This window comes from Lagenorhynchus albirostris, chromosome 1 (genome assembly GCF_949774975.1).
Source record: "Lagenorhynchus albirostris chromosome 1, mLagAlb1.1, whole genome shotgun sequence".
Classification (NCBI taxonomy): domain Eukaryota; kingdom Metazoa; phylum Chordata; class Mammalia; order Artiodactyla; family Delphinidae; genus Lagenorhynchus; species Lagenorhynchus albirostris.
Genome location: NC_083095.1, coordinates 94,280,039 through 94,305,438, shown reverse-complemented (window position 1 = coordinate 94,305,438; position 25,400 = coordinate 94,280,039). Strand labels below are relative to the sequence as shown.

The window sequence follows — 25,400 nt, the reverse complement described above, 5'->3', positions numbered from 1 at the left end:
ACATTTGAGGTTGGGAGGGGTGGTTTTATTTACTTCCTGGTGGGAAGCTATCTGCTTTAGATTAAAGAAGAATTAGAGAATTATCTGGTTTGATTCTGACATCAGAAGTGCAAACATTTGGAAAGTGCTTTAAAAGTAACTTTGGTTATAAGTGACAATGTAAACTGCTAAAATGATATCTTGACTTAAAAACATTAGGTGGTACATTCTATTTTAGCAGTGAGCTCAAACCTTTCTCTCTTTTATTTTTTTTAAATCAAACACTGTTTGCAGGAAAGAATTAGTAAAATCTGATTTCTTCTCACTCTGTAAAGACAAACTTGTCACCCTTATTATGAAATTACTCATTTTTGTTTGTTGGTCAAACTCAGTTGTCCTTATATTACTCTGCCATAGCAAAAAAAAAGAGAGAGAGAGAGAAATCCCAGTATAAACTTCGCTATATGTGAGTATATGTGAGTGAGTGAGTATATGATTCCTTACCAAAAATTAAGGGTGCTAAGATAGTTCAAATATAAAGACTAGGGTTTCTAAAACTTTTTTTCTAAAAGAAATATGTGCTAACTCAATAAGTAACCTCTTTTGGCTGCTACTGTATATACAATTAGTATTGTATATATTACTATTACAACTATCACTATGAAATTATATACATATTCAGGTCCCCTATGTCCAGAAACAGCAATGCATATTTTTAAATAGTTTAAAAGAAGACTAGTATATATTAAACACATTGATCCTGAACATGAAACTCTATTTTACTTTGTTATAAAACATGAATCTGAAGAGAGTATTTTTTAAAAGCTGTGATGACATGGCACAACCAATCTAATTAAAAAGTGAGGAAAAAAGTTTCAAATACCCATTATTTTGAGAACACAACAATAATAAATTCCCTAATAGCTGCCTACGTTTATGCAGGGTGTGGGGAGATTTAAATATTTAAATCTGTACATTCCCTAAGTTTTAAAATGCTTCTATTAATAAGGTATAAAACCAGGACTCAGGGCCACTGAGAATCGATTTGGCTCCAGTGAAAAAGTTTCAGAAGCTCTCCCCCCAATACATTCATGTACTCAGTGAGGGCAAGTTGCTGAAAAATCTTTACATAAGTATTTCCCTAGGTCTCTTTCCTGGCTGCAGGACCGCAGAAACTTTCCAGATTCCTTTCGACTCTCAGTGGCGCTGCCTGGGCCTCAGTGCTGGGCTGAAGGATGTTCGAAGAACTGAATTGGCAGAAAATATGCGTATCTAAGGGCATTTAGGAGCAGGTTAAATTATATTTTCTCCTTGCATCCGAAGGAACCAGATCACATTCTTTAAAATTATATTAGGGTAAGAACAGTTCATTAACTACTTTTTGGGAGGGCCACTTAATTTTATGCTGTTCTCACCCTTCTTCTTTACCAAAAACTCAAGCCATATAAATGACCACTTTTTCATCTGGAACAAAACAAAATATAACAAACAGGCTCAGGTGAATAAGCCCTTTCAAGAATCAGGCTCACTTTATATTCTAGATCAGGGGTTGGCAAACTTCTGCTGTAAAGGGCCAGAGAGTAAATGTTTTAGGTTTTTTGGGCTGTTACTCAACTTTCTCGCAGTGATTCAGCTCTGCCAGTGTCGAGGAAAAGTAGTCATATACTATAATACATAACCAAATGCCTGTGACCGTGTGGAATAAAACTTTGTTTACAAAAACAGACGATGGGCTGTCTTTGGCCTGAGGGTCATAGTTTGCTCATCCCTCTTCTAGATAATAACCACTAATGGTGCCTCTCTTCTGAAAACTGCAAAGTGCTTCCCAAGGTTCTCGCCAGAGTAATGCCCACTAGCACAGAATTTACTCTGATAGCAGATCCATATCTGTGGCAGAAGAACCCTGCAAGACCTGAGGATTCAATGTTTATGACCCAACCTGCATATCAGCATGATCAAAAATTGATAGGAACCTGGAAGGGCCTGTTTCTGTTTCATTAGGAAACACGAGCAGGTAGCTGTTCCTGGCTTTTGCTAATCTTGGAGTGGTAATCAGGAGCTGAGGATAATGGCCACTCTGGTACTCTGGCAGCAGGTGCAGATGCAGAGAAAGGTAATACATTAGGGGTAATAAGGTACCTCAGCAGCCTTAAGGGGTCAGTGCAGCTTCCAAGGCACCAAGTCATCACTAAGGAATTTGTTGCTCAAGCAATCAGGCTGATCAACTCAGAGGTAAAATTGCTCAGCATGTAGCTAAAAACCAAAAAAACAAAACCAAATATGTAAAAGTTGTGAGAGCGGCAACAACTAAGAATCACAGAATTCCCTACAACTTGAGGAAATCTTACCTATCATCTTAGCCAGCCCTTTCAAATTACCAGTGGGGAAAACAAAACCTAAAGAGGGAGAGGTAACTTGCCCAGCTAGTTTGTAAAGGAATCACCAAATATCAGCCATTTTTGAGTTCCAATCTGTTATTTTCTCCTACAGAATCTGAATTAAAAGTGGGTCACCAACCATATAAATACCCATGTCATGTGATTATGACAGCTAAGTACCTGACCACCCTTAAAGACAAGTTTTCTATTGGGATATGCATGGTACCAGAGAACAGCTGAAATTTACTGAGGGGAATAGAATGCATACCATCACTGGTTTAATGTAGCTGACAAAAACTGTACAGGATAAAGCATTAAATGGCCATCTTCCCAAGAATATAAATTCTGGTCTCTCATATTGTATGATAACATGGCAAGAACAGATGGGGAAGTTCTTAAATCGAAGTTTGCATTGATCTGTTTCCCTCCTAACAAATCAAAGGCAAATGTTATCCTCATATCTTTGGTGTCCGTGACATAGAGGATCCCTCGGGCAATGAAGGCGTTGCCAGCCTTGGATTTGGGGTACGTGGTGTTGATGTGCTGCACCACAGAGAAGGTCCTCTCGTCCAGCTGTGCGACAAGGATGCTCGAGCCATCCACACTGGAAGCATAGATAATCCAAAGGCCCTTTTCATCTACAGCTAAATTGAAGTACGTCTTGGAATTTGCAAAGAGGTATTTTCGATCAAAATACAAGGCATTTTCAAGCTTCAGAGTTTGGGATGTCTCTTTGCCAAATTCAAATCTGAAATGTATAAAAAAGTAGATATGAGCCACCATTTTTGTGGACAAGAGTGGTTTTTTAGGGTCCTCCATTAAACTGGGGTGGGGCCTGAGATACTGCATTTCTAGTAAGTTCCCAGGTTGTGCTCATTCTACTGTTCCATCTGCAGTGCTGTGAGCAGCAAGGATGTAGAGGATGGTGACTACATCTCAGTGTCCACCTACTAGCCATGTGACCCCGATAAAATTCCTTAACCTCCTGAATCCTCAGGTGTTTGCTGACCTCCTGAAATGCCCTCTCAAAGTTGCAAGGGGCCTTAAAAGATAATCTAGTCCAGTCGTTTCATTTTACTAATGAGAAAAGGAGAAGTGACTGGCCCAGGAACACAGGTAAGTATCAGAGCCAGAGTTTAAACTCAGGCTTTTGACTCCAAGTTTGGGGGTTCTTCGTCTACTCCATGCTGGAGTTTTAAGACAAAAGTTTCACAGGAGGCTCAACGAAGGAAGTCACCAACTGAGAAGCAAAGCAGCAAAGTCATGGCTGTGACGTCATTTTTCTTGTCTGGTAAGTGACTGGATCAATGAAGTGACGGCATGAAAGCCCATGCCCCTCAGCTCCCAGAGACTGTCTGATTTGGCAGACTCCACATCTAGATCATATCAAAAGTGGATTATGATTCAACTGCAGGAATGAAAATTCAGGAACTTTAGGCTTTATAAAGGAAAAGAAAAAACACTAGAGGGCGCCATTGAGCAGCAGAAGAACTGTGAAGGGTGTGAAGCTGCGGGTATGCACTGGAACATAGCGACCTTGAAACCAATCAAGAAACCCTGAAGTAAGCTTGAAAAGAAACAAGAGTGAGGGCTTGAGAAGGCCCTGCTTGCCCATCTCAGCTCTCGGGGTTCTCCTTCCTCTGAATGCCCGGGATTCAGGACTGCCATTGGGTTCCTGACTAGTACTGGCACCTACAACTGCATTCCTTGATGAGGCTTGCCTCTCCCAGCAAAAAAAGCGTCTAATTCCAGTCTGCCTCTCCTTCTCCTCCCAGTCTGTGGCCTGGCACTGGAGCAGGGCCCCAGCATAGGTCTCCTAACCAGTGCCTCACGCAAACTTAGTGTCATTAGAAGACTCTTTCTTAGGGTGGCCAGTCCTCCTTTGGGCTCATTTACCCCAGAGCTCCCCTCCTACCACCCCACGTAACAGCGGTCCCCGGGAGCCACAGGATTGAATGAAAACAAATGTCACAGAAAGGAGTGTGTCTGGGGAGAGAGGGCCTCTCAACGGGAGGAGGGTCAGTTATCTTATTCTGTTAGCGCAAGATGCTGTCCAGATGACGAGGTAGTGCAGAAGCCCAGTAGAGGGGGGTAAGAGGCACAGGAGGGGATGCTTGCAGCCACGGCTGACACGTGTGTCTAATGTGGCTGGTTTAACTGCACGATGTACTAGGAGACCTGCCCCGATCCTAGCCTAGCTCTGCAGCACCAACAAGGTTGCTGAAGCTGGATCTCACAGAGGGAGAGAGAGAAGGGACCCAGTCCTCCCTCAAGATCCTTGTCTCTTGTTTGGAATGACGAGGACCATGGCTTTCGTAACACTGGAATTGTCATTTCAGAGTGGAGGGCTGCAGAGGCTCTGGTCCGCCTTTGCATTTTTAATGAGGACATGGAGATCATAGGAGGCGGAGTCTCTCCCCTGAGGCCACGAGTAAGTATGCAGGAGAGTTGGAACTTGAGTTCACTGCTCTCTTGATTTGCCCAAGATGACCCGCTTCTGCCTCTAAAGCCCAGAACTCAATTTCTTCCGGAGCCATGCAGACAACTTTCAGCAATTCTTGTGTGAAGCCAGGAAGCTTGGGCTGCTGCCCTGGGCACCGACTACCCGTGTGGCCACCTCCCCTCCCCGTGGGAAAGCGGAGGGAGCAGGGGAGGTGGCCTGGCGAGGGCTCCGTCAGGATGACAGAGTGATCTGAAGGCGGGAACCCTGACTTTGCCTTGCAGTCTCTAGTCCTCGGTGATCTCAGCCGTGACATGAAATTCTTCATACCCAACATTTTTCAGAGCAAAACTGATTTCAGGGTATGATACCTTCCTGCTAGAGGGAGCTCTGGGTTCTGCTGCTTCCTTTCCCAAAGGATGAGAAAGCTCCTGCTGTTATCACTCCAGGCCTCCTTCTCTCTGGCCCTGACCTTACTCTTAGTGTCCAGACCAGCAATAAATGCAGATATGGGGCTCACTCATCGTGTCCTGTGGTTCATTTGGTCAGCAAACCCTCACTGATCTCTGGCTGTGTGTCAACCCTAGGGACATAAAGATGATGGAACCACAGTCCCTTCCCCTAAGTCGTTGAAGGATGGGCTGTGGGGCAGAGAGGAGGGTGCCAGGGGCCCCAGGGGACTCACCTCACTATGGTGTTGGAGCCTCCTTTGTGGTAGTAGAGAGAGTTGTTGTGAACGGTGTGCCCACAGCCATGGAAATAGTGCGGGAGGTGGATGAGCGTGTAACTGCCGTTCAGCAGTGAGGGCTGGTCCTGGAATTCCTTCACCCTGAGGCCTGCAGGAGGGAAGCCAGCGAAAGGCAATCACAGCTTGGCAGTGAGTCCGGGGAGGAAGTTAAAAGGATGGAAGGTGAGAGTGAGATGTCCTGTAAGGGTGCTTGTCCACTTTCAAGAGTCTCAGGCTCTCAAACTCAAAGGCCAATTCTCTTCTATGGATTCCCAAACCATCGGTTTTTTTTAGTTTTTTTTTTTAACGTCTTTACTGGAGTATAATTGCTTTACAGTGGTGTGTTGGTTTCTGCTGTATAACGAAGTGAATCAGCTATATGCATACGTATATCCCCATATCCCCCTCCTCTTGTGTCTCCCTCCCACCCTCCCTATCCCACCCCTCTAGGTGGTCACAAAGCACTGAGCTGATCTCCCTGTGCTATGCGGCTGCTTCCCACTAGCTAGCTATTTTACATTTGGTAGTGTATATATGTCAATGCCACTCTCACTTCATCCCAGCTTATCCTTCCCCCTCTCCGTGTCCTCAAGTCCATTCTCTACGTCTGCGTCTTTATTCCTGTCCTGCCCCTAGGTTCTTCAGAACCATTTTTTTTTTAGATTCCATATATATGCGTTAGCATACGGTATTCGTTTTTCTCTTTCTGACTTACTTCACTCTGTATGACAGACTCTAGCTCCTGCCACCTCACTACAAATAACTCCGTTTTGTTTCTTTTTCCGAACCATCTTTTCAACATAGTAACCACAGAGTTGGCTTTGATCCTCCCAGGAAAATGGCATCACCCTCTCCCCTACGATTTTATAACATTTTCTATCAGGCTGACATAGGCCTGTATCGGGAAGAGCACCATGCAGTCACCTTCTGCCTCTTGCACTCCACAGTGGCCATGCTGACTCATGACCTTGTTCTTTCCTTTTGAGCCACAGAATCCTTCTCAGCTGGTCATCCAGGCAGTCACTGCCAGCTGACGTGTGAGCCTTGATGAAATGAAGCAGCGTATCTCAGCTATTGCTCTGACTAGTAGGTATGGCCAGGCCTCTTCTGTCATGGGGCCACTGCTACTACCACTGGCAATTCCTTTGAGGCAGTGTGACCAGGGTCATGCTCAGATGCAGCAGACCTGCAAGATGACACTTCACCCTCTCCCCTGGGCTCTCTGCCCACGGATATCTTAGAAAAGTGGCCAAAAGTACTCTCCTTAAAGAAAGATAGACCATGCAGAAGAATTTGTCTCCGACATTTCTTCCACATTACGGTTTTTGGGGTTTATAAACCCATAAGTCATAATGCTATTTGTTTCCTTCTGGACACTTTGCTGAAAATTGGAATAAGCTACACTGAGGGTGCCCTGGTCATGCCCCTGTGACCTGAACTGCAAGACTTGTCACCAGTGTGCTCAACTGAGAAAAGTATTCTGCCTACTCATTTGGGCTTTCTAAAATAAAGAGCAAGTCTGTTACACCAATTAGCAGGGACTTCAGACACAGAAATAGGATAAGCCTGAAAGGGGGCAACTGATGAAAGGTACAATTACAACACAGATATGGATCATCCGCCAAGTGAAAGCACCTGAAAAATGTTCAGTAACCCAGATCCGTTCATCACTCTTGTTAGCAGACTCTCTTATCCAAGTCCCAAACGTCTCTTTAACTTTCAAAACTTGTGTTGGGTTTCCAATGGACATGATCATGGATTCTACCAAAAGAAGAGAAAGGAAAGTTACCCACCTACCAATTATGACTTTTAGCCATCTGATTTCTGAATTTTAAAACAGGATGCTTTGTTTCTGTACCTGCTTGCAGGGAATGGTGTTCACTGACTTTCTCATCAGCTTTTCCAACCAAGGTATCATCATTTGGTACAGCACACGTCTCACCTAAAACAACAACAATGATAATCAGAGCAAACTAGTTGGCACAGTGAGATATATATAGCTTTATAACTGGTTACATAACCTCAATCCAGACTCTAGTTCCATAAGCATCCTTTACAATAGGCTCACCGAGGTTTTTGCTTGCTTGCTTTTAAGCCCCAAGTCATACACTTCCAAATTTTTTCCCCTCCCCGGGGAGTTTCCAACAAGCGTTCCATGACAATAGTTGCTAAGATACTACAATCAGGAAAATGTCACCTGAGTCAGCCATCCAAGCCCTGAGCAACCTGGGAGAAAGACAGGCTTACTGACATGTTCCTGGTCCCTCTGGGCCAGTGGGAATCTATCACAGTCTTCATTTTTCTGGAGGGATTTTCACTTTCAGGGAAGCTGATGGGGATGAGGGAGCAGTCTCATGACGGGATGACCCACTTTACCCTGTCTTCCTGAACTGCCAGGGAGTAGAATCACAGAGGAAGAATGAGCCTAGAGGCAGCCCAGCACAGAGAGATTTGAGCCCCTTCCCACCCCATTTCCCACCTGTTTCTGCTTGAAGGCCTGGAGGACCCAGGTCCTTGAGGGGCACCTGATCCATAGTTGGTTTGAGGCTACAACTGAGCTCAAATTCATCCTCCTTGGCTTGTCATTGTTCCCCTTAGCAAACAGGCTTAATTCAGACCTTTGGTAGAGAGGTGGCTCGGGGTGGCAGAAGCAGGACAGGAGGCAGGGAGGAATATGGTCATTGTGAAGATGAGAGGGAGTGGACTGCCTGGGGGTAAGGACTCCCTACCTGGGGGCAGGTTGGGGCAAATCAGGCTTTCTGAGAAAGGCCAGGCCCACTTCCCTAGACAAATTCTGAGGATTTCCAATCACCCTGTGGTTGCTTGATAGAAAGGAGCACCTCAACTGTCACTAGGGAAACTCCCAGAATAAACTAGAGAGGTTTCTTTATCGGCAAAATAAGGAGGCAGGACCCTCCGTGGTCTCTAATCTTCCTTTAGCTGGATGAGCCTGTGTCTCTCTGAAGCCCTTTGTCACCCAAAGAGAGCAGTCTCGGGATCTGTTAGACTCCCCCCACCACCACGCAATGCTGCTGTCCTGGGTTTCGTCTGGAGTTTCCTCTTAGGGGCTTGGGCTTTGCACAAGAGGGGGACAGAGAGACCCTCCCATTCTTAGTCTGAAGAAAAGGCCCTCATTAAGTCATGTAGCGCCCACCAGCTTCTAAGGCTGTGGGAGTGGGATGGGGGTTAAAGCAAGGGAGTTGGAGCAGGAGAGAGGGTCAAGTTCAGATGCTGGGTGCAAGGAGGACTCATTTCCAGGAGGAAGAGTGGAAGATAATGGGCTCTCTTTTAAAGCAGTTTTCACAACCCTGGAGCCCATCCCCTGCAGACCAGCCTCTTGGTGGACAGGCGAGGTGGAGGAGAGCACCTCTCCAGCACCCCTCTCGCTGCTGACAGAGCCTCTGGCAAATCAGAATTCCCAAAGAGCAAGGTCAGACCTCGCCTCCGCTCGGGGGAAGGTTCCCACTGAGCTCACAGTCCAAGGGAGGCTGAACAAAGGGTGATGCTAATGGAGGGGGTGGCACTGACCCGGGGCGGAAGCAGCTCTGTGGTGATTTAACAGGCAGATAACTGCTGGGCAGGATGTAATTAGGCTCCATTTACTGGGGGTGGTAACATCTTTGAAAGCTCAGATTCACCCACTCTGACTGTGTGTGCTCCCCAAATGTCTTCCAGAAGGAACAGTGCACCAGACAGAATGAAAGATGTTTAAGAAAGTGGCAATGAAATCCACAGCAAGTGACAAAGAAACTCCAGTCAGGACCCTCCTCTCTGCCAGGAAGCAAGGCATCAAGTTGTGCTTTCTCACGGCCTAAGTTAGGTGAATTAGTCCCCGGTCACCACTGTGGGGAGAAGTTCTAGCTCTACCCTAGAAGGATTTCCCGTTAATAGGGCCCTTGATTTCTCCTTAGCTTTCAACCCCATGGCCACCCCTGTAACAACTGGCCGAAGAACAAACCGTCCAGGCCTGCCAGAGACCAGGTGTCCCTTGGCCTTGACTGCCTTATTCTCAAAGTGTGGACTTCCGTCTCTGAAAGGAAGATGCTCTAAGCAGGGGCTTTTCAAGCAGGCACATCTGGGTTTGAATCCTAGCTCTGTCACTTACTAACTGAGTGACCGTGGACAGGCTATGTATTTCCCTGGGGTTTCAGCTTTGTATCTGTAAACTGGTAAGAATACGACTCCTATATCATAGGACTGTTGTAGAATTAAATGAACTGAGCGCTTAGCCCTGTGCCTGGAACATCAACATTAGTGGTGGTCATGGTAGTACTGGGGTGTTGTGGGAAGTTAGCCGACCTGAATCTCCCCATCATCTCCATCTCCCCAGCATCAGTCAAGCCCTTCATGCTCCAGGGATGGCGGATCTGGCAGGGAGGAGCAAAGAGTCTGGTGATAAGTGAAGGGAGAGGGATGAGGCCAGGGGGTGGGAGGCCCAATTCTAAACCTGCCACCAGTCCTCACCCCAGGCAGACTGCTCAGGCCTCCCAGGAACATGTCGCAAGGTGGGGACACTCGCTTTGGGCAAAATTTCCCTCTGTTTAAAACAAATCTGGTCACAAAGCCTGGGTGAAGCCTGAGAGTTTGGGATCATTAACTGAAGAGGTGGTTCCCTGGGGCAGGGGTGGGTGACCTGGGCACTGGCCGTTGAACATGTTTGGCTGACGAGGGCCTTTGGATCTTCTGCTTCCGGGGGGCCCTGGGGGACCCGGAGGGCCCGGGGGCCCAGGTGGGCCGGGTGGGCCTTGGTCACCTTTGGCACCTGGAGAAAGAGAGAGAGAAGTAGGGATGGGGGTTGATTAAAGAGCCATTGGCAGAGAAGGGCTTCAAACAAGGGAGAAGGGGACCCAGCATCTCCAGGAAGGCTTGCTGAGTCCCCCTTCCCAGACACAGATGTCCTCCAGCACTTGTTCACACAGAGTCGAGGGAGCACCCATAGCAGGGGCTGAGTTCCAACTATGTGCCAGGAATTGTGCTAGGAATTTTATAAATCTCCTCCCCTTTGTCCTTCTCAGCCACTCTGTGAGCTAGTATCAGCGGTTCCTCAGTGACCCGAGTCCCAGGGAAGTTCAGTGCTTTGCCCCAGGTCACAACTGGAATAGAGCTGGGACTCTCCCTTAGGGGTGTCTTGCTCCTAAGCTCATCCTTTTTTCATTGGCTGATGTTGGGAAAGCTCAACCCTGACTACTTATTAGAATCACCCAAGGGGCTCAAACACAATTCTAATGCCTGGGCCCCCTCCCAGATCAATTAGATCAAAATGGTGGGGAAGCTGGTCATCTGTATTTTTAAAAACTTCCTAAGATGTTTTCTTCCTAAGATGTCAGGTATGAGAAACATGCCTCTATGTGGTAGAAGAAATCAGGGGCTCCTGTCCTGCTCTGTGACCTTGGGCAGGCAGCTTAACCCTCCGAGACTGGTTCTTCATTTCCAGATTGTCTCATACTCCCTGTCCTGACTTGTGAGAATCCACTGAAGTCATCGGGGTGAGTGCTTGGACAGTTGGATTCTCTACACATCAGCAGGTGGAACCCCTACACACTCCCAGCTTCAGGTGGCCAGTGTGGGTACAGCCCTTTGCAGGGGCCATTGGTTATGGAACTTTCATAAAGATGCCGCTAGGCTGGGATATTCAGTCCTTTTGTTCTACCCTCCTTTCCTGGGCTGACTGGTGATCTAAGATCTCTTTAGCTGCCTCTTCCCAGCCCCACCAAATAAGCACTTTCAGTTGCTTTGGAGTGGGCAAGCAGGGGTCACAGAGGCTAACAGTGGGTCTAAGCCCACTGTGGAAGGGGCAGAGATCTGCAGGCAGGGCAAACACAATCCAACCCTCCTATTCCTTCTCTGCTCTCTGGCCAAGAGGACACACTCAGCTCTGGCCTGTTCTCTAGAACTGGGGTACACTCAGAGATGTGGCTTTCCTGAATGGTTTGTGGTCACCCTCACTTGTCTGGTAGTATAGGGGAGTGTGGTATTCTGGATGTGTAGATTTCCCGTATAACTGAGTATAACATGACCTTATATTTTCAAAGTATATTCACATATATATGATCCTGTCAAAACACTTATTACATTTTACGTATTTTGCATGGCAACTTCCCTGTTTGTTAAACAAAGCATGCTAAACCTAATTTGATCTTTCCTTGGTGCTTTGGTCTTAGCACAGTACCTGGCAAATAGCAGATGCTCAATAAATTTTGAATGGCTGGATGGGCAACTGATTCAGGGTCATTGTTCTGAACATCTATCATCCTAGCTTCTTGAGGACAGATATTATGTCTTAACTCATTTTCATATTCCTATTTCCAGCTACTAGCAAAATCCCTAATTCATAAATGGTGTTCTCTGATATTAAAAAATGCTTATTGACCACATTAATAGGATAGTTATGTTTTTATGGTATAAATGGTCTCCAAAGTAGTGTGCTTTTAAAATTCTTCTGCCTCTTTCTGTGCCATGACCATCAGCTGTCGCCTACTCTTTCCACCATGTAATTGTCTTTCTGAGGCTTGTTGTGCCTCCACCTCCTCCCCCATAGACAGCAATTATCTGTTTTTAACCTGGGCTGGAAACCAGAAAAAGAAGATCAGCAACGATGTCTCCCCCAATTCTATGTCAAAAGTCTTAGGATAAGGGCCTGAGGATGGCTCTAGCTCAACTCTGAAGCTGTGCTTTCTGTCTGTTGTCCTCTGAGGTATTTGAAATTGCTCGCTTACTTGTCTTGTTCTGGATTGTGCTGGATTTAATAGCTATTTGGAAAAAGAAAGCTTCCTTCATCCGAAATCCATCCAGCCATGACACTTAGACCTGCATTATCTCAACTGCTCATGCTTAGATATCAGATTTGGTCTCACCAACAAACATTGGGCTTACATGCATGGTTCTCTCCTTGTTGAAAGCACAGAACTCTAAAACATGCTGAGAAACAGATGGGCACATAGGCAGCTAAGGAGAGAAGACCCGGAGCAGCCTTGGTGCTAGAAGCCAGGCCAAGTTCTGGGCCCATTCACCCTGGGAGAGGGCCTGAGCGCCAGCCCCTTACCTGAAGGAAGTACATCATTAGACACGTCCCCTTTGTCTCCCTTGTCACCCTTCTGCCCTGCTGGGCCCTCGTTTCCAGTCAAGCCCAGCTCACCAGGGTCTCCCTTTTCCCCTGGAGTTCCTGTGGCTCCAGGTGGCCCTGAGAAAAAAATGATTTATTAGCCTGTTGTGCAGGGAATTCTGACACACTAACTACTTTGTAATATCGTACTTTGTATTTTTAAGGTGAAGTAGCTTCAGAAACCAAATACATAACACTTCATAACCATTTTAGGACAGCAGCATGTTCTCAATTCATGAACGAATAGTATCTCCAGGTGGTTCTGTTGAATTCTTTTTAGAGACATTTGGCTGGGCCAACAGGTTGGAGAGGAGTGAACCCCTAGAAGGACAGTCACAGCAAGAGCAGAAAGAAGGTAAAGCCTAATTGGAAGTCTGCCCTCCCCCACCCCACGCCCTCCTCACCCCAGCAGGAAGGACTGAGAACTCAGAGGGGTTTGTTTGGCACCATAAGGGTGGATGTTGTCCTCTGCATTATCTGGTATATTCCTCACAACATGGGAGTGGTAGGCTGGTCAGTTATCCTTACTCTCATTTTACAGAAGTCGGAACTAAGGCCTCAGGGGTTACAATTGATGCTAAGTGAGAAGCAAAAATCTTGATTCCAACTCCAATGCCCTTTTCTGTGACATTCCAATGCAAAATGCTTTTAATCAAAGTAGCAAAACAGGTAAAGCTGCTTTAGGACAAGCATTACAAGGGATGGTGATAGTGTGAACAAAATATAATGGAGGAAATCTCTGTCTCTGCTCACAGGGAGGCATCACTAGAGGAACTACAGTCCTACCACCCACAGCTAGGAATAGTCAAGATCTATGCAGTGACTCTTCTCAGCATTGTAGGACAGCAGCATAGTTAGTATTCTGATGCCTGGGAGAAAGGAAGCAAACAACATGCATAATATGATTGCCTTGGCTCATAGTAGTTTCCACACAGCAGCTCAGGGACGGGGAACCTAAACAAGGCCCACCAATTTCACTGAGGTGAGGAGACAAAAAGTAGAGTTTGGGGAGATAAAGGTGGCTAGGATTCATGAGACAGAATATGAGAGAGGGGGTAATCACGTAGAAAGAGCTCTGGAGAACTTCAGAGGTGTTTCCTCAAGTCTTTGTCAGAGTAATAGTCTGTGCAGGGTGAAAATCTACAAGGTAGGGAAAAGAATGAAAAGAAAGCCACTCACTACACAACTCTCAGAGCTTGCACAGGGAAAGGTTCTCATTCCCACCAGTCAAAGCAGAGAGATCTCAGAGAATGGTGCGCTGTTAGGTCGAGTCCGTGGAAAGTCTTCTCTTAGTAGTGAGGCTAAATTAGCACAAGAGTCAAGGCTGCCGTGGATCTATCATAACAAAGCTTAAAAACAAGCTTCAAAAGGATTAAACTGAGCAGAAAGTAGTTTAACTACCCAGCCAGATGTCTCTAAACTGTAGTTTAAACTACTGAAAGTAGTTTAATCATTTAGTCAATGTAATGTAGCATATTAATAATTTAAGCAAGAAAAAAATTATATGACCATCTTCGTGGAGGCAGAAAAGACATTTGATAAAATACAACACCCATTCTTAATAAAAATTCTCATCAAATGAGGAATAGAAGGGGACTTCCCTGGTGGTGCAGTGGTTAAGAATCCACCTGCCAATGCAGGGGACACAGGTTCGAGCCCTGGTCCAGGAAGATCCCACATGCCGCGGAGTAACTAAGCCTGTGCGCCACAACTACTGAGCCTGCTCTCTAGAGCCTGCGAGCCACAACTACCGAGCCCACGTGCCACAACAACTGAGCCCGTGTGCTGCAACTACTGAATCCCGTGTGCCTAGAGCCTGTGCTCCGCAACAAGAGAAGCCGCTGCAATGAGAAGCCTGCACACCACAACGAACAGTAGCCCCCACTCGCCACAACTAGAGAAAGCCCGCGCGCAGCAATGAAGACCCAAAGCAGCCAAGCAGCCAAAAACAAATGAATAAATAAAAATTTATGAAAAAAAAAGAGGAATAGAAGGAAACTTCCTCAATCTGAAAAAGAGCATCTATGAAAAAACCTACAGCTAACATCATCCCTAATGATGAAAGACTAAATGATTTCCCCCTAAGATCAGGAAAAAGACAATGGCATCTATTCTCATCACTTTTATTTCACACTGTACTGGAGGTTCTAGCCAGTGCAATAAAGCAAAGACAAAGAAATAAAGGCAAACAGATTAGAAAGGATGAATTAAAATTGTCTTTATATGCAGATGACATGATTATTTATGTAGAAAATCTACAAAAAGGTTGCTAGAACTCATGAGCACCTAGGCACACTGAGAGGGAAAGTGATTACTTACTATTGTGCAAAGGTATTGCCAGATATGGATCAGTTAATATGATACCCTATTGCAGGGATCATTTGCTCATTTTGACAAGAGCCTCCTGGAGATACTGCTCAATAGAGATATTTTTCAAAGGGGCAAAGAGATTTCAGGCAATAGGGAAGAGCCAGAGGCAAGTTTTAGTGCAAAACTTCAGTTTCTCTCAACCTCTTTAACCAAGAGGGCTTAGCATTCATTGTTTTTTCTAATTACCTGGCCAGTCCCAAGCCCCTTCTTATAGGTTCTGGCTGAGTGACTGCCCATTCACCCCTCTCCTGTGCCCCATCAACTCGGCCAATCCCCATTCTCCAATTGTCATTCTGTGCCATTGCAATTGTCTTCCCCCCAGATTTAAGACCAATTCTGAACCCTACCCCCAACTTCCTACCAGCCCCATAGGATTCCTATACAGCTGTCTGAAGAGAATCATAGAATTCCAGATCGGAAGGCACCTTAGGGGTCACTTAGATTAACCTCCCATCCAACCCTGAAAGCCCCTCTCCACCACCCGACTGGCTCCTTTCAAGCCCTTGCAGCAATGGGGAGGTTATTATATCACATCACACCACAGATCGCGCTGGAATACTCTGCACTGCCATCGGAGGCCATTATTCCCTAAAACATACATCTGGAGCTCTTAGCAGCTTTCCCTTATGCCGAGGGAATGATAAGGACTTCCAGACTCAAGGCACCCTACACAGACCATCCCAAGGAAGTCAGCAGTATATGAAAGAAACTTAAAGTGTTGATCACTGTTAAAAAATGTGGTGAACAAAGAAATATTCACTAGATTTCAGCCAACTACTAAAAAAAACAACTCAGTGGAAACCATGCAATTCAGCTGTAGATGGGGGTCAGAAGCCCCTGGTTCCCTGCCTCTGCCAGGGGTGATCTTGGGTGTCATCTTGCACTGATGGAGTTGCTGGGGACACAGTGGAAGAGGATGTGAAGAAGAGCAGGGACCTCTCTTAATCAGGGACCTCTGCATGAGCACACGTTCTTTAGTCAGTATTTTAAATAGGCAATTTAGCACATTATCTGAAGGACACAAAAGAGAACGTTGCCATAGTGTCCAGCCAGCACAATGCACCGAGTATAACTGATACCTCCTAAAGGTGTCACATGACCTACATTCAGCAATGCTCAGGGAAATGGTATCTTCTAGTTACTTAAGGGGTTTCTTTTTCAGGCATTTATTCTAGTCACAAAGAGCCTCTGCATAATCGTTTGATTTCCCCTTCTTTTCTTTTATTCCTTCCTCTTATGCATTTTTCCCCCTTTCTCAAAAAGGCAAGGCGTGAAATAGAAAAACATTCATACTGTAATGCAGCTGCTATAATGCAGCCTGCACAGGGGCAGGTGTTTAAAGCTCAGGATATTAAGGACCTTTGCTTATGGGTGTATTCTGACTCTCAGCTATGTCTGCATGATAATTTTTCAGCTTTCATTAAGAAAGGGTAGGGGATGTTTTGACTACGTACCGTCTTTGCTGCCTCCACAAAGTTTTCCCTTGTCTTGGCCACGCACTGGCCATGGTATGTCAGAAGTATATCGCCACCTCATCCGAGGACTTGAATGTGGCACTTTCTACCTTCCCCTGACTCAGCTGTGCACAGGGACACTGTTAAACATTGTGTGGCCTGGACCTCGGCATTGTTGTCCCGTGATTCCTGGCAGGCTTTGAGTCAGCACATTCTGCCAGGAAAGAAAGGCCAGATTCCTCTTGCTTCGCTCGGGTGCTGGGTGTGGCTTTCTGCTCTTTTCCTTCCCCGGTGGCGCCCACTCAAAACAAGCTGTTTTCCCAGCTTTAGAGTTTGGGGTTGTGTGACCAGCTGGGGTCAACGCCATCATCTTCACTGCAAGGGGTGAGGGAGGACATCTTATTTTTGGCAGGACCATCTGTGATCGACTGAGGCAGAGGAAAGGGAGCCAAGGGTGTTAGGAAAAACCCAGACCCAAGACTGGGATGAATAAGGAGGAGGGCGTTTATTTCTGTTTTGGTGGAGATTCGATTCTTAGAGAAGACACTGAGGCATTAACTCTTGAGTGAGAAAGTGAGAGGCAGATGGAGGGAAAGAAAATGCTTGGTTTTGAGGCATAGCACATCAAACTTCGAAAAAGACGCTAGTTGCAAAATTGACAACATGTAAGTCCAATTCTTCTCTCTAAATCTAAGTCAGTGTTTTCAAATAAATACAGGCATTTCCACTCAGATTTCCTTCCTCACCCTTGGAAACAACAACAACAGTAATATCTAACACTAACATAGCACTTGCTATGTGTCAGGCCCTATTCTAAGCATTTTATATATATATTAATTAATTTAATCTTCCTTACAACACTATGAGGCTGATACTATGACTGTTCTCATTTTACAGATAAGGAAACAGAGTGATTAAGTAACTTGCCCAAGTGCACACAGCTAGTAAGCGGAAGATCCGGGACCCAAACCAAGACTTCAAGCTCTGGCTCTGGCCTACTGCACCCTTGTTCTTAGCATCCCTAAGGTCAGACATTGAGGGTTATCTTCATATTTCAATATCCTGGAAACAACTGTTGGTCTAAAGCTCTAAACTCTGGTTTCGTCAGGTTAGTCTTCTTCTCAAGAGCCCGCAGTGGCTCCCGGCGGCCTCCAGCAGACATGGAGCTAAAGACCCTGACCCCACCCCAGGCTCACCTGGGTCCCCTCTTATACGCAGGGGCAGCCTCCTTAGAAGTTCCTCCGAGCGTGGCCTTTCTGTTCTCCCCCCTGCAGTGCCCTCCCCATCTCCCCTCTGTTTGTGTCCAAGATGTTGATCACACTTATCTCTCTTGTCCTTTACACTTGTTTCTACTGTACAATCCATCCTTTACACTGGATCCTATTTGTTCATTATCTGCACAGCAAAGTTCAGATTTTTCTTCCGGCAGTATTCTCTGGTGTGTAGTACAAAGCGTCTTCATATCAGAATAACCAGTTATTGAATTCATCCTGTATATACACTATATCTTCTCTTTCAACAGGACTGTAAGCTCTTATGGACAGAAATTATGTTCTATTCTTCTCATTCATACATTCCTTCATTTTTCACTCATTAATTATTTACTGAGCCTCAGCTGGGGTTGGCTGAGAGCTATGTCAAGTAATAGTCTCTCCTTCATAGGCAAACACTAGAGCAGGCTGTTTAAAAACCGGAAGCCATGCTAGAGTTGTTGGAAGACAACCTCCTTAGCGTACAGAGGAGACCAAGGCCCGATGAGGGACTGACCTGCCCAAGGCCTCAGAGCCAGTCGGGGTTCGAGGCAGGTGCTCCCGGAACTCCTTTCCTGGCTCCCCTCTGCCAGGAGAGCAGAGACCATTCTTTCTGCCTGACAGGTTAGTACTCATTGAACTGTGCGTTCCTGCACACGTCCTGCGGGTCTCTCTGAAGGGCTGGCGCTCTCCCAGCCTCCCGGGAAGACTCAGGGTCAGACTCAGCATCATCCTTCGACAATTAACAGCACTAGCTCCCAAGGCCCAGCCTTCCTTCCCTTGGCTCGGGCTAACGCCGCCCTCACAGCTTGGGCCCGACCCCTTCGAGCCTAGACGTTTAGTGCAGTCGTGTTTAAGAGCAGGGGTCCAGGAGTCAGAGAGGCCTGGGTTCAAATCCCACCTCCTCCACTTATTAGCTTTTGGACATTGGACAAGTTACGTCCATTAGTTCAACCATGACTTGATTGCCCTCTTTCGCTGGCTGTTCCAGGCTCTGGAGGTTGAGTCTAAGCGAGAGTGACATGGCCTGGTTCTCACGGACCTCACGTTCTCCCTAGGGAGTCAGACCATCAGCATATCAACAGGCAACACTGGGAGAGAATTTCAGGGAGGGATATGTTATTGGAAAAGAGCAGGGAATGTGACTGAGTTGGTGAGGCAGGGGCCAGACACAGAGGTCAGGGACGATCTTGAAGAGGAGGTGACTTATAAGCTGAGATCTGCTCTGTGGGAAGGACGGGCCTCAGGAAGGGCCGGGCCACAGCAGTGCAAAGGCCCTGGGACAAGGGTGGGCCTGGCCTGTTTGGAAAACAGAAAGATTAGGTTTCTTCATCTGGGAAAAATACGGCTGGTAAAAATACCCAACTCCTTGGGGGTGTTGTGAAGACTAAATGAGGTGAGTGTAGAGAGGACTAGGTAGTGTGCCTGACAGTAAATGTCAGCTATTTACTATTGTCCAGAGGATCACTGCTAGAGGGTATGGTCCAGCCTAGCCCAGTCCTATCTCTGTGGAACACAGTCTCTTTTTCCTGATTTTGGTAATAGCACTTGTTGTTCCCTCTTTCTGGAACGCATGCCCACTCCTCCCCTCTCCCACCCCGTGCCTGGCAAACCACTAACGATTTAGTGGAACTCTCAGCTGAAATGACGGCCCTTCGTTCTCCACAGCCATGATCCTGGCCCAGCAGGTCACATCCTGCATGAGTCCCTGTGGCTGACAGAGAGACCCCAGACCACTAACCTGAAGGCTCTGGAAGGGCCTGGCCCCCGCCTCCCATCTCACCTTGCTGCACGCCCCCTCCCCCAGCTGCCCCAGCAGGGCCTTGGCAGGTGTGTGCCCTCCACCTGGGCCACCCTCTGCCTCACCCTCATCCCTCAGGTCTGACCTCAGACGTTACCTCCCGACCCGCCCTCTCTGCACTGTAGCTTATAACACCCTGTTCTTTCCTTCAAATGTGCACCTCACATTGTGATTACAGATGTATGTGTGTTGACTATTTATGTCTGCCTCCCCACCAAAGATGGAAAGTTCCACAATAGGGGCTACGTCTATTTTGTTTCCCCACTAGTACTTGGAACCCTCTCAGTAAGTATTTGCTGACAAATGTTCCCATCCTCTCCTGCTGTTCTTCCTGCTGCTCAGTCTGTCCTTGGCCTCCTTTGCTGGCTCCTCCCCTTCTACTTGGTCACTAGACGCTGTTACTTCTCAGGGCTTGACCCAGGCTCTCCTCTGCTGGTAGCTCCCTCCCTAAGGGACTGCACCCTGGCCCACAAGTCCATTGCCTTGGGTGACACCCTAATGTATACCTCTAGCCCCAGGGACTTCTCCAACTGCAGACTGCATCTTCAAGGCCCCCCTCCTCCTGGATGTTTCAAGGCATTTCAAACTCAGCACATCCCATGCTGAGCCATGACTGTCTCCCTGGACCTGAGTCGGTCTGGGGCCCCTCACCTCAGGGAAGAGCAGTCAGGCAGGATGAAAATCTCACAGTCAGTCTTGGTGACCCCTTCCCCTTCCTTCTCATATCTACCTTCCCCCAAGTCCTGTTGATTTCACCTCCAAATGTCACTCAGCTCATCGGCCTTTGCACACCCCACCTGCATCCCTTCCGCCCTCACGCTGAGTAGCTTCTGCCCTGCTTCCCTAACAGCAGCGCCTGTGCGCTCACTCCAGTGTGTCCCCCACCAGCAGCGGCGGGGGTATTACAGAAAGGCAGATGTGATCATGTCACTCTCCTACCTGAAACCCCTTCGTGGCTTCTCACGGCTCCTGGAATAAAGCCAATTCCCCTCCGTGGGCCTGCCAGCTCTCGTCCTGCCTCCCACTCCCTGCAATTCTGTTGATTGCTGGGTGGGATGGGAATCCATCCTGGGCTCAGGAAGGGATCAGGGGAGGAAAAGCATAGGTATGCGGCTTTGGCAGGGTGACGGGGACAGCACAGCCCTTGCTCTGGCGTCGGATGGTCCAGGCTAGAGTCTGAGCTGGCCGAGGGCTGAGTAATGCTTCCAACAACCTATTCATAGAGGTAGCCTTTTCAAAACCTCCTCCTTTCCCTCCTGCAGGCTCCTTTGTGTGGCTGCCAGGGAGGTGTGCAGGGCAGGTGTCTGAGTACAAACCCCAGTTCTTAAAATGCTCAGGGCTAACCTGATTTGGTCTTGTTACCTCTCTGGTTTCAACTTGACCATGCTCACCTCTCATCCTTTCTGTCCGGCTACGCTGGCTTCCCTGCCACTCCTCAGCGTCTGCAGGTACACTGGACTTACAGGCTCCACTGGAACCCTCTCCCCCAGACAGTCCGCCACCTGCGCTCTCCTCTCCTCCAGGTGTCTGCTCAAAGGTCCCTTCTCAGGGGGCTCACCTGGCCTCCCAGCCTACAGTCACGCCCCACCCTACACACTTCCTATCCCTTCCCCTTGCTCTATTTTTCTGTTTAGCACTTAGCACCGCGTAACAGACAATATATTCTACTTATTTATCTTGTTGATTGTCCATCTGCCCAGACTAGGATGTCAGCCTTATGAGGGCAGAGATGTTGTCAGCTTTTTCATTTCTGGATCTCCAGCATCTAGAATAATACCTGCCACATAAATATGTCTTACAGAAATAAATAGACTTTTTCTTTTCTGCCCTCACTGGGTTGTGGGCTGCATGATAAGCATATCTCTTCAAAGCTAGAGATCTGTCTCAGACCTTTTTGGAGCTACCCCTTTCTCACCTGACCCACATCCAGTGCTGCATGGTGGTCCCTCCCTCTCACTGTTGGCTCTCATAATACTCATTACTGAATCCTCAGGACTGGATCACATTTCTGGGGTCTTTCTGGGATAAACCAAGTGCCTGAACACTGACAGTCATCATTAACTGATGCTGATATTCATTTATAATTATAGTTATTATCTGACATGTAAGGGTCCATTCTGCTCTGCAGTTCTGGCTGTAACTGCTGGACTTCTGGGGATAGAGTTGACATGGGCTGCGTGGGCCCATTTTCACAGAGGCTGCCCCTGGGAGCACAGGTATGCAGGCTTTTGGCAAGTGGCAGAGCCCCTCAACAATTTTCTCCCTTTCCACTGGCTCTCACTCAAATTGTTTAAGAGCAGAAACGCTGGAAGGGGTTCCTGTGTTGTCTGGAAGAGTTGTTCTAGTGGTTCTTCTAGCCTGGGGCCTGTCCAGGTGAGTTAGGGCAGTGTAACCAAGAGATTGAAAATAGATAAGAGGGTTAGTGGAGCCTCCACCCTCAGCTGTGGCTAAGAACCACGCCTTCCTTGAAGCGTCCTGAGGAGTCTCTAACCCCTGTCCTCAAGCCTCCACTGTGCCACGTGCCAGCTCTCTTCAGGTGACTCTGCCCCGGCCTTCCCCATGGACTTCCCAGGACTGGTGCTCAGAGCCCCTCAGAACTCACCCTGCCCCAGCCCCCAGACCCTGCCAGGCCTTACCTGAGCCCCTGCTGGTCACTGCTCCCTGACACATCTGACACCTTGGTGTTTCCAGGTCTTTGCTTGGGTGGTGGCAATGCCACCACTCACAGCAGGGCACAGGAGGTCTCTCAGAGATGCCAGCCACATCTTCTTAATAGTCCTGTGACCCCTGGACAGGAGACCCTGACAGCTGGGACCACACAACCTGAGTGTCAGCCTGGATGCTGCCTTTCTACTCAAATCATTCTAGTGATTCCTCCAGCCAGGAAAACCTAGAGGTCAGTATCAGTCAACTGATTTTCAGTCAAACACAAAAATCTGCTGGGCAGGAGCAGGCAGTGAGAGGGTCGGGCGGGAACGACCCTTGAGAGAACTTGGGGTACCAGCACAGACAGCCTTCACAGCCCGTGTAGTGCCCCTCCCCAGGACTGCTCACTCTTGCCCCTTCCATCTGTCTGCCTGCATCAGAGCAAGCAGAGGAGTGGACATCAGCTCTCAGGTATACTGCTTCTCTCGGGCAGACTGGATATAAATCTTATCAGGGTTGGACCAAAGAGAAGGCCCTTGCTGCCCCAGAACACAGCAGCTTCCAGGCAAGCATTAACCAGCCTTGCATTCAGAGATGCAGCACTTTTCCCCCACTGTGCCAACTTTGGTTCATCCAAAATGCAATAATGGAGACAAAAAACAAGGAAATGAATTAGAAGAGTGACAAAATACCCATTTTTCCTCTTTTTCCATTTGCTCCTTTTTCGCCTTTTGGGCCCTGGGGTCCAGGCCGTCCATCTGATCCGTTGTGTCCTGGTAACCCACCAATTCCTGGAGGTCCTGCATCAAAACACGGGAAATGGGAACATTTAAAAAAATCTTAATAGAAGTTAACATGACTTCCTTTAGCCAGTGAAACTGGCCAGGCATTGACACCTCTTCCAGATCTTCTCCTGCTTCTTCCTTTCCTTCTCTACCTTCCCTGCCCCCGCCTGAAGCAGGGACAGGTGGGGAATGGTGACAGCAAGTTCTCAAGTGGGAGGGAACAGGAGAGCTGGTGATTGGGGCAGAGAGGAGGGGGACACAGTGATAGTCAAGGCTGCCTTCAGACTCTTCTTCCTTCCCTGCCTCAGTCCCTTATGAGTGATCCTGGGGGGCCAGCCACCCATATCCTTCCCATGAACTTGGAAAATCCATGGGCTCTTACCTGCTGGGCCAGGTGGTCCTACAACAGAAAAAGAAATTTAGATGATAAACCACAGATGGAAGAAAGTGAAGCCAACACCACAACCCAAAAAACAAAGAGCACCTTCCCCCTCTTAAAACATACTAATCATCTATGGGCCCTAAGGAACCACCCCATGCCTTTTATTTAGAACTCAGTATATTTGCCCAAAGATTCTTAAAAACAATTCAACAAAGACCCGTTTGCCAATCAAAACCACTTTTGCTTAAGTTCCAATGGACTAAGAATAATTTCTAAGTGGCTTCACTATAGACTCATAAATCAGTCATCTCTCAAGCAATCAATGTAATTAAATGAGATCTGGTGACAATGTGGGTGGGCACTAGTGAAGCCCTGGCACAGGTAGGTGTCAGGAAGTGCTGCTTTTGCATGGCTGAGATCCAGGTGTCCCAGGAGCAGCCCCAAACATGCTCATCCAGCCAGCCTGTCTCTTCTAGGCCACCAAGGGGAATTGAGAGCAGAAGCTGGTTTGCTTGGTCTCTATTTTGTTGCATAAAATAGCCTGAGAAAACTCGAGGGCCCAGATCAGGTAACAGATACCTTTCTTAGTGTGTAATTACCCAAGGATCTAAGGGGTTCACGTGAATAATTTACACATAATCTAACACAATAATTTTGCTTCCACAAATAGTCTTAGTGTCAATTATTCCATTTAAGCACTCGGACAAGCCAGTGAGGTCGCAACATGAACAGTTGAGGGTCTTTTGTTTCTCCGGACCACATATAACAATCACCAATATTGGAGTGGGTAGGTCTTTCTAAAGATCCAAGCCTGTGACTCTTCAGAAAACCACCATTTATACTGATGAACCTAGTGGCAGGGCAGGAATAAAAATGCAGATGTAGAGAATGGACTTGAGGACACTATGGGGGAAGGGTAAGCTGGGACGAAGTGAGAGAGTAGCATTGACATATATACACTACCAAATGTAAAATAGATAGCTAGTGGGAAGCAGCTGCATGGCACAGGGAGATCAGCTCTGTGCTTTGTGACCACCTAGAGGGGTGGGATAGGGAGGGTGGGAGGGAGGAGACACAAGAGGGAGGAGATATGGGGGTATATGTATACATATAGCTGATTCACTTTGTTGTACAGCAGAAACTAACACACACAACATTGAATAGCAGTTATACTCCAATAAGAATATATATATATACACACATATATATCTATGTGTGTGTATATATATATATATATATATAAAAGAAAACCACCATTTACTAAGCACTTCTGTGTGCACCAAAATCTTCCCATAAGTAGAAATCTTGATCCTTATGTCTGCTGTGTTTACAACCTATCTGAGGAAGGTGAATACTTTGAAACCACAATGAGATGAGGGAGCTACAGAGAAGCAAACCCCTACAGAGGTACTGGGGAAGTCTGGGCACATGGCAGTCAGAGAAGGCCCTCAGAGAGAGTGAGCCTTGAGCTGTGGCTCTGAAGACACAGTGGCCTGAGATGGCTGCAGGGGTGAGGGCTGGGCATCCCATGCAGGAGACCAGCTGGAGAAAAGGTACAGGGGTGGGAGCTTGCGTGATTCAGGGTGAGAGAAAGGAGGAAGAATGGCTCAGCTGGAGTGTGTAGAGATGAGGCTGAAGTGTATACTTGGCAGAGGGATGTGGGGCAGCAGCACTTAAAGACCAAGTGGAGGGGTGTAGACGGTATGTGCAAGGCAGTGCGGAGCTACAGTAGATTCTTAAGCAGCGGGGGATGACACTGATATCTGCGTGTGTTTGATATCCTCTCCGTAGATGGATGTGGAATAGAACTAGGGAATGAGATGAGAGAAAGAGACAGGGAAGGAAGGGGGTGGGGCAGGGAGAAAATATCCAGAGGATCTTTGTAGTTAAAGTTTGGGACAAGGTTGTAGATAAATGCGGTTGGTGACTGTAGAGTTCTAGAGGGAGCTAGACATTCGAGAGGTATTTCAGCAGAAGAATGGGCAGGACATGTCCATGTCTGGTTGGGTAGGAGACAGCTGAGGAGGCCTCTCAGAAGACTGAGCCTGGATACTGATAAGCCTATTTGACAGACATGAAAACTTTT

At 47.3% G+C, this 25,400-nt stretch overlaps 1 protein-coding gene across 4 annotated transcripts in view; it reads right to left on the bottom strand.

Annotated features, from left to right (window-relative positions):
* Positions 1 to 2,199: 2,199 nt before the first annotated feature.
* Positions 2,200 to 25,400, bottom strand: part of GLDN (gliomedin) — a 65,291-nt gene continuing 42,090 nt past the window's right edge. The window contains exons 3-11 of one of the 4 annotated variants that reach the window (XM_060169180.1): positions 23,315 to 23,332; positions 22,840 to 22,947; positions 12,567 to 12,704; positions 10,158 to 10,286; positions 7,383 to 7,466; positions 7,160 to 7,285; positions 5,483 to 5,633; positions 2,626 to 3,105; positions 2,200 to 2,232 (exon numbers count right to left, since the gene is read on the bottom strand). In XM_060169180.1, the coding sequence (XP_060025163.1) occupies positions 2,628 to 3,105; positions 5,483 to 5,633; positions 7,160 to 7,285; positions 7,383 to 7,466; positions 10,158 to 10,286; positions 12,567 to 12,704; positions 22,840 to 22,947; positions 23,315 to 23,332 (1,232 nt within the window). In that variant the 3' untranslated portion in view covers positions 2,200 to 2,232; positions 2,626 to 2,627. Of the gene's footprint in view, positions 2,233 to 2,618; positions 3,106 to 5,482; positions 5,634 to 7,159; positions 7,286 to 7,382; positions 7,467 to 10,157; positions 10,287 to 12,566; positions 12,705 to 22,839; positions 22,948 to 23,314; positions 23,333 to 25,400 lie in introns of those variants that run through there. The other 3 variants (XM_060169174.1, XM_060169190.1, XM_060169198.1) reach the window with 3 other exon arrangements.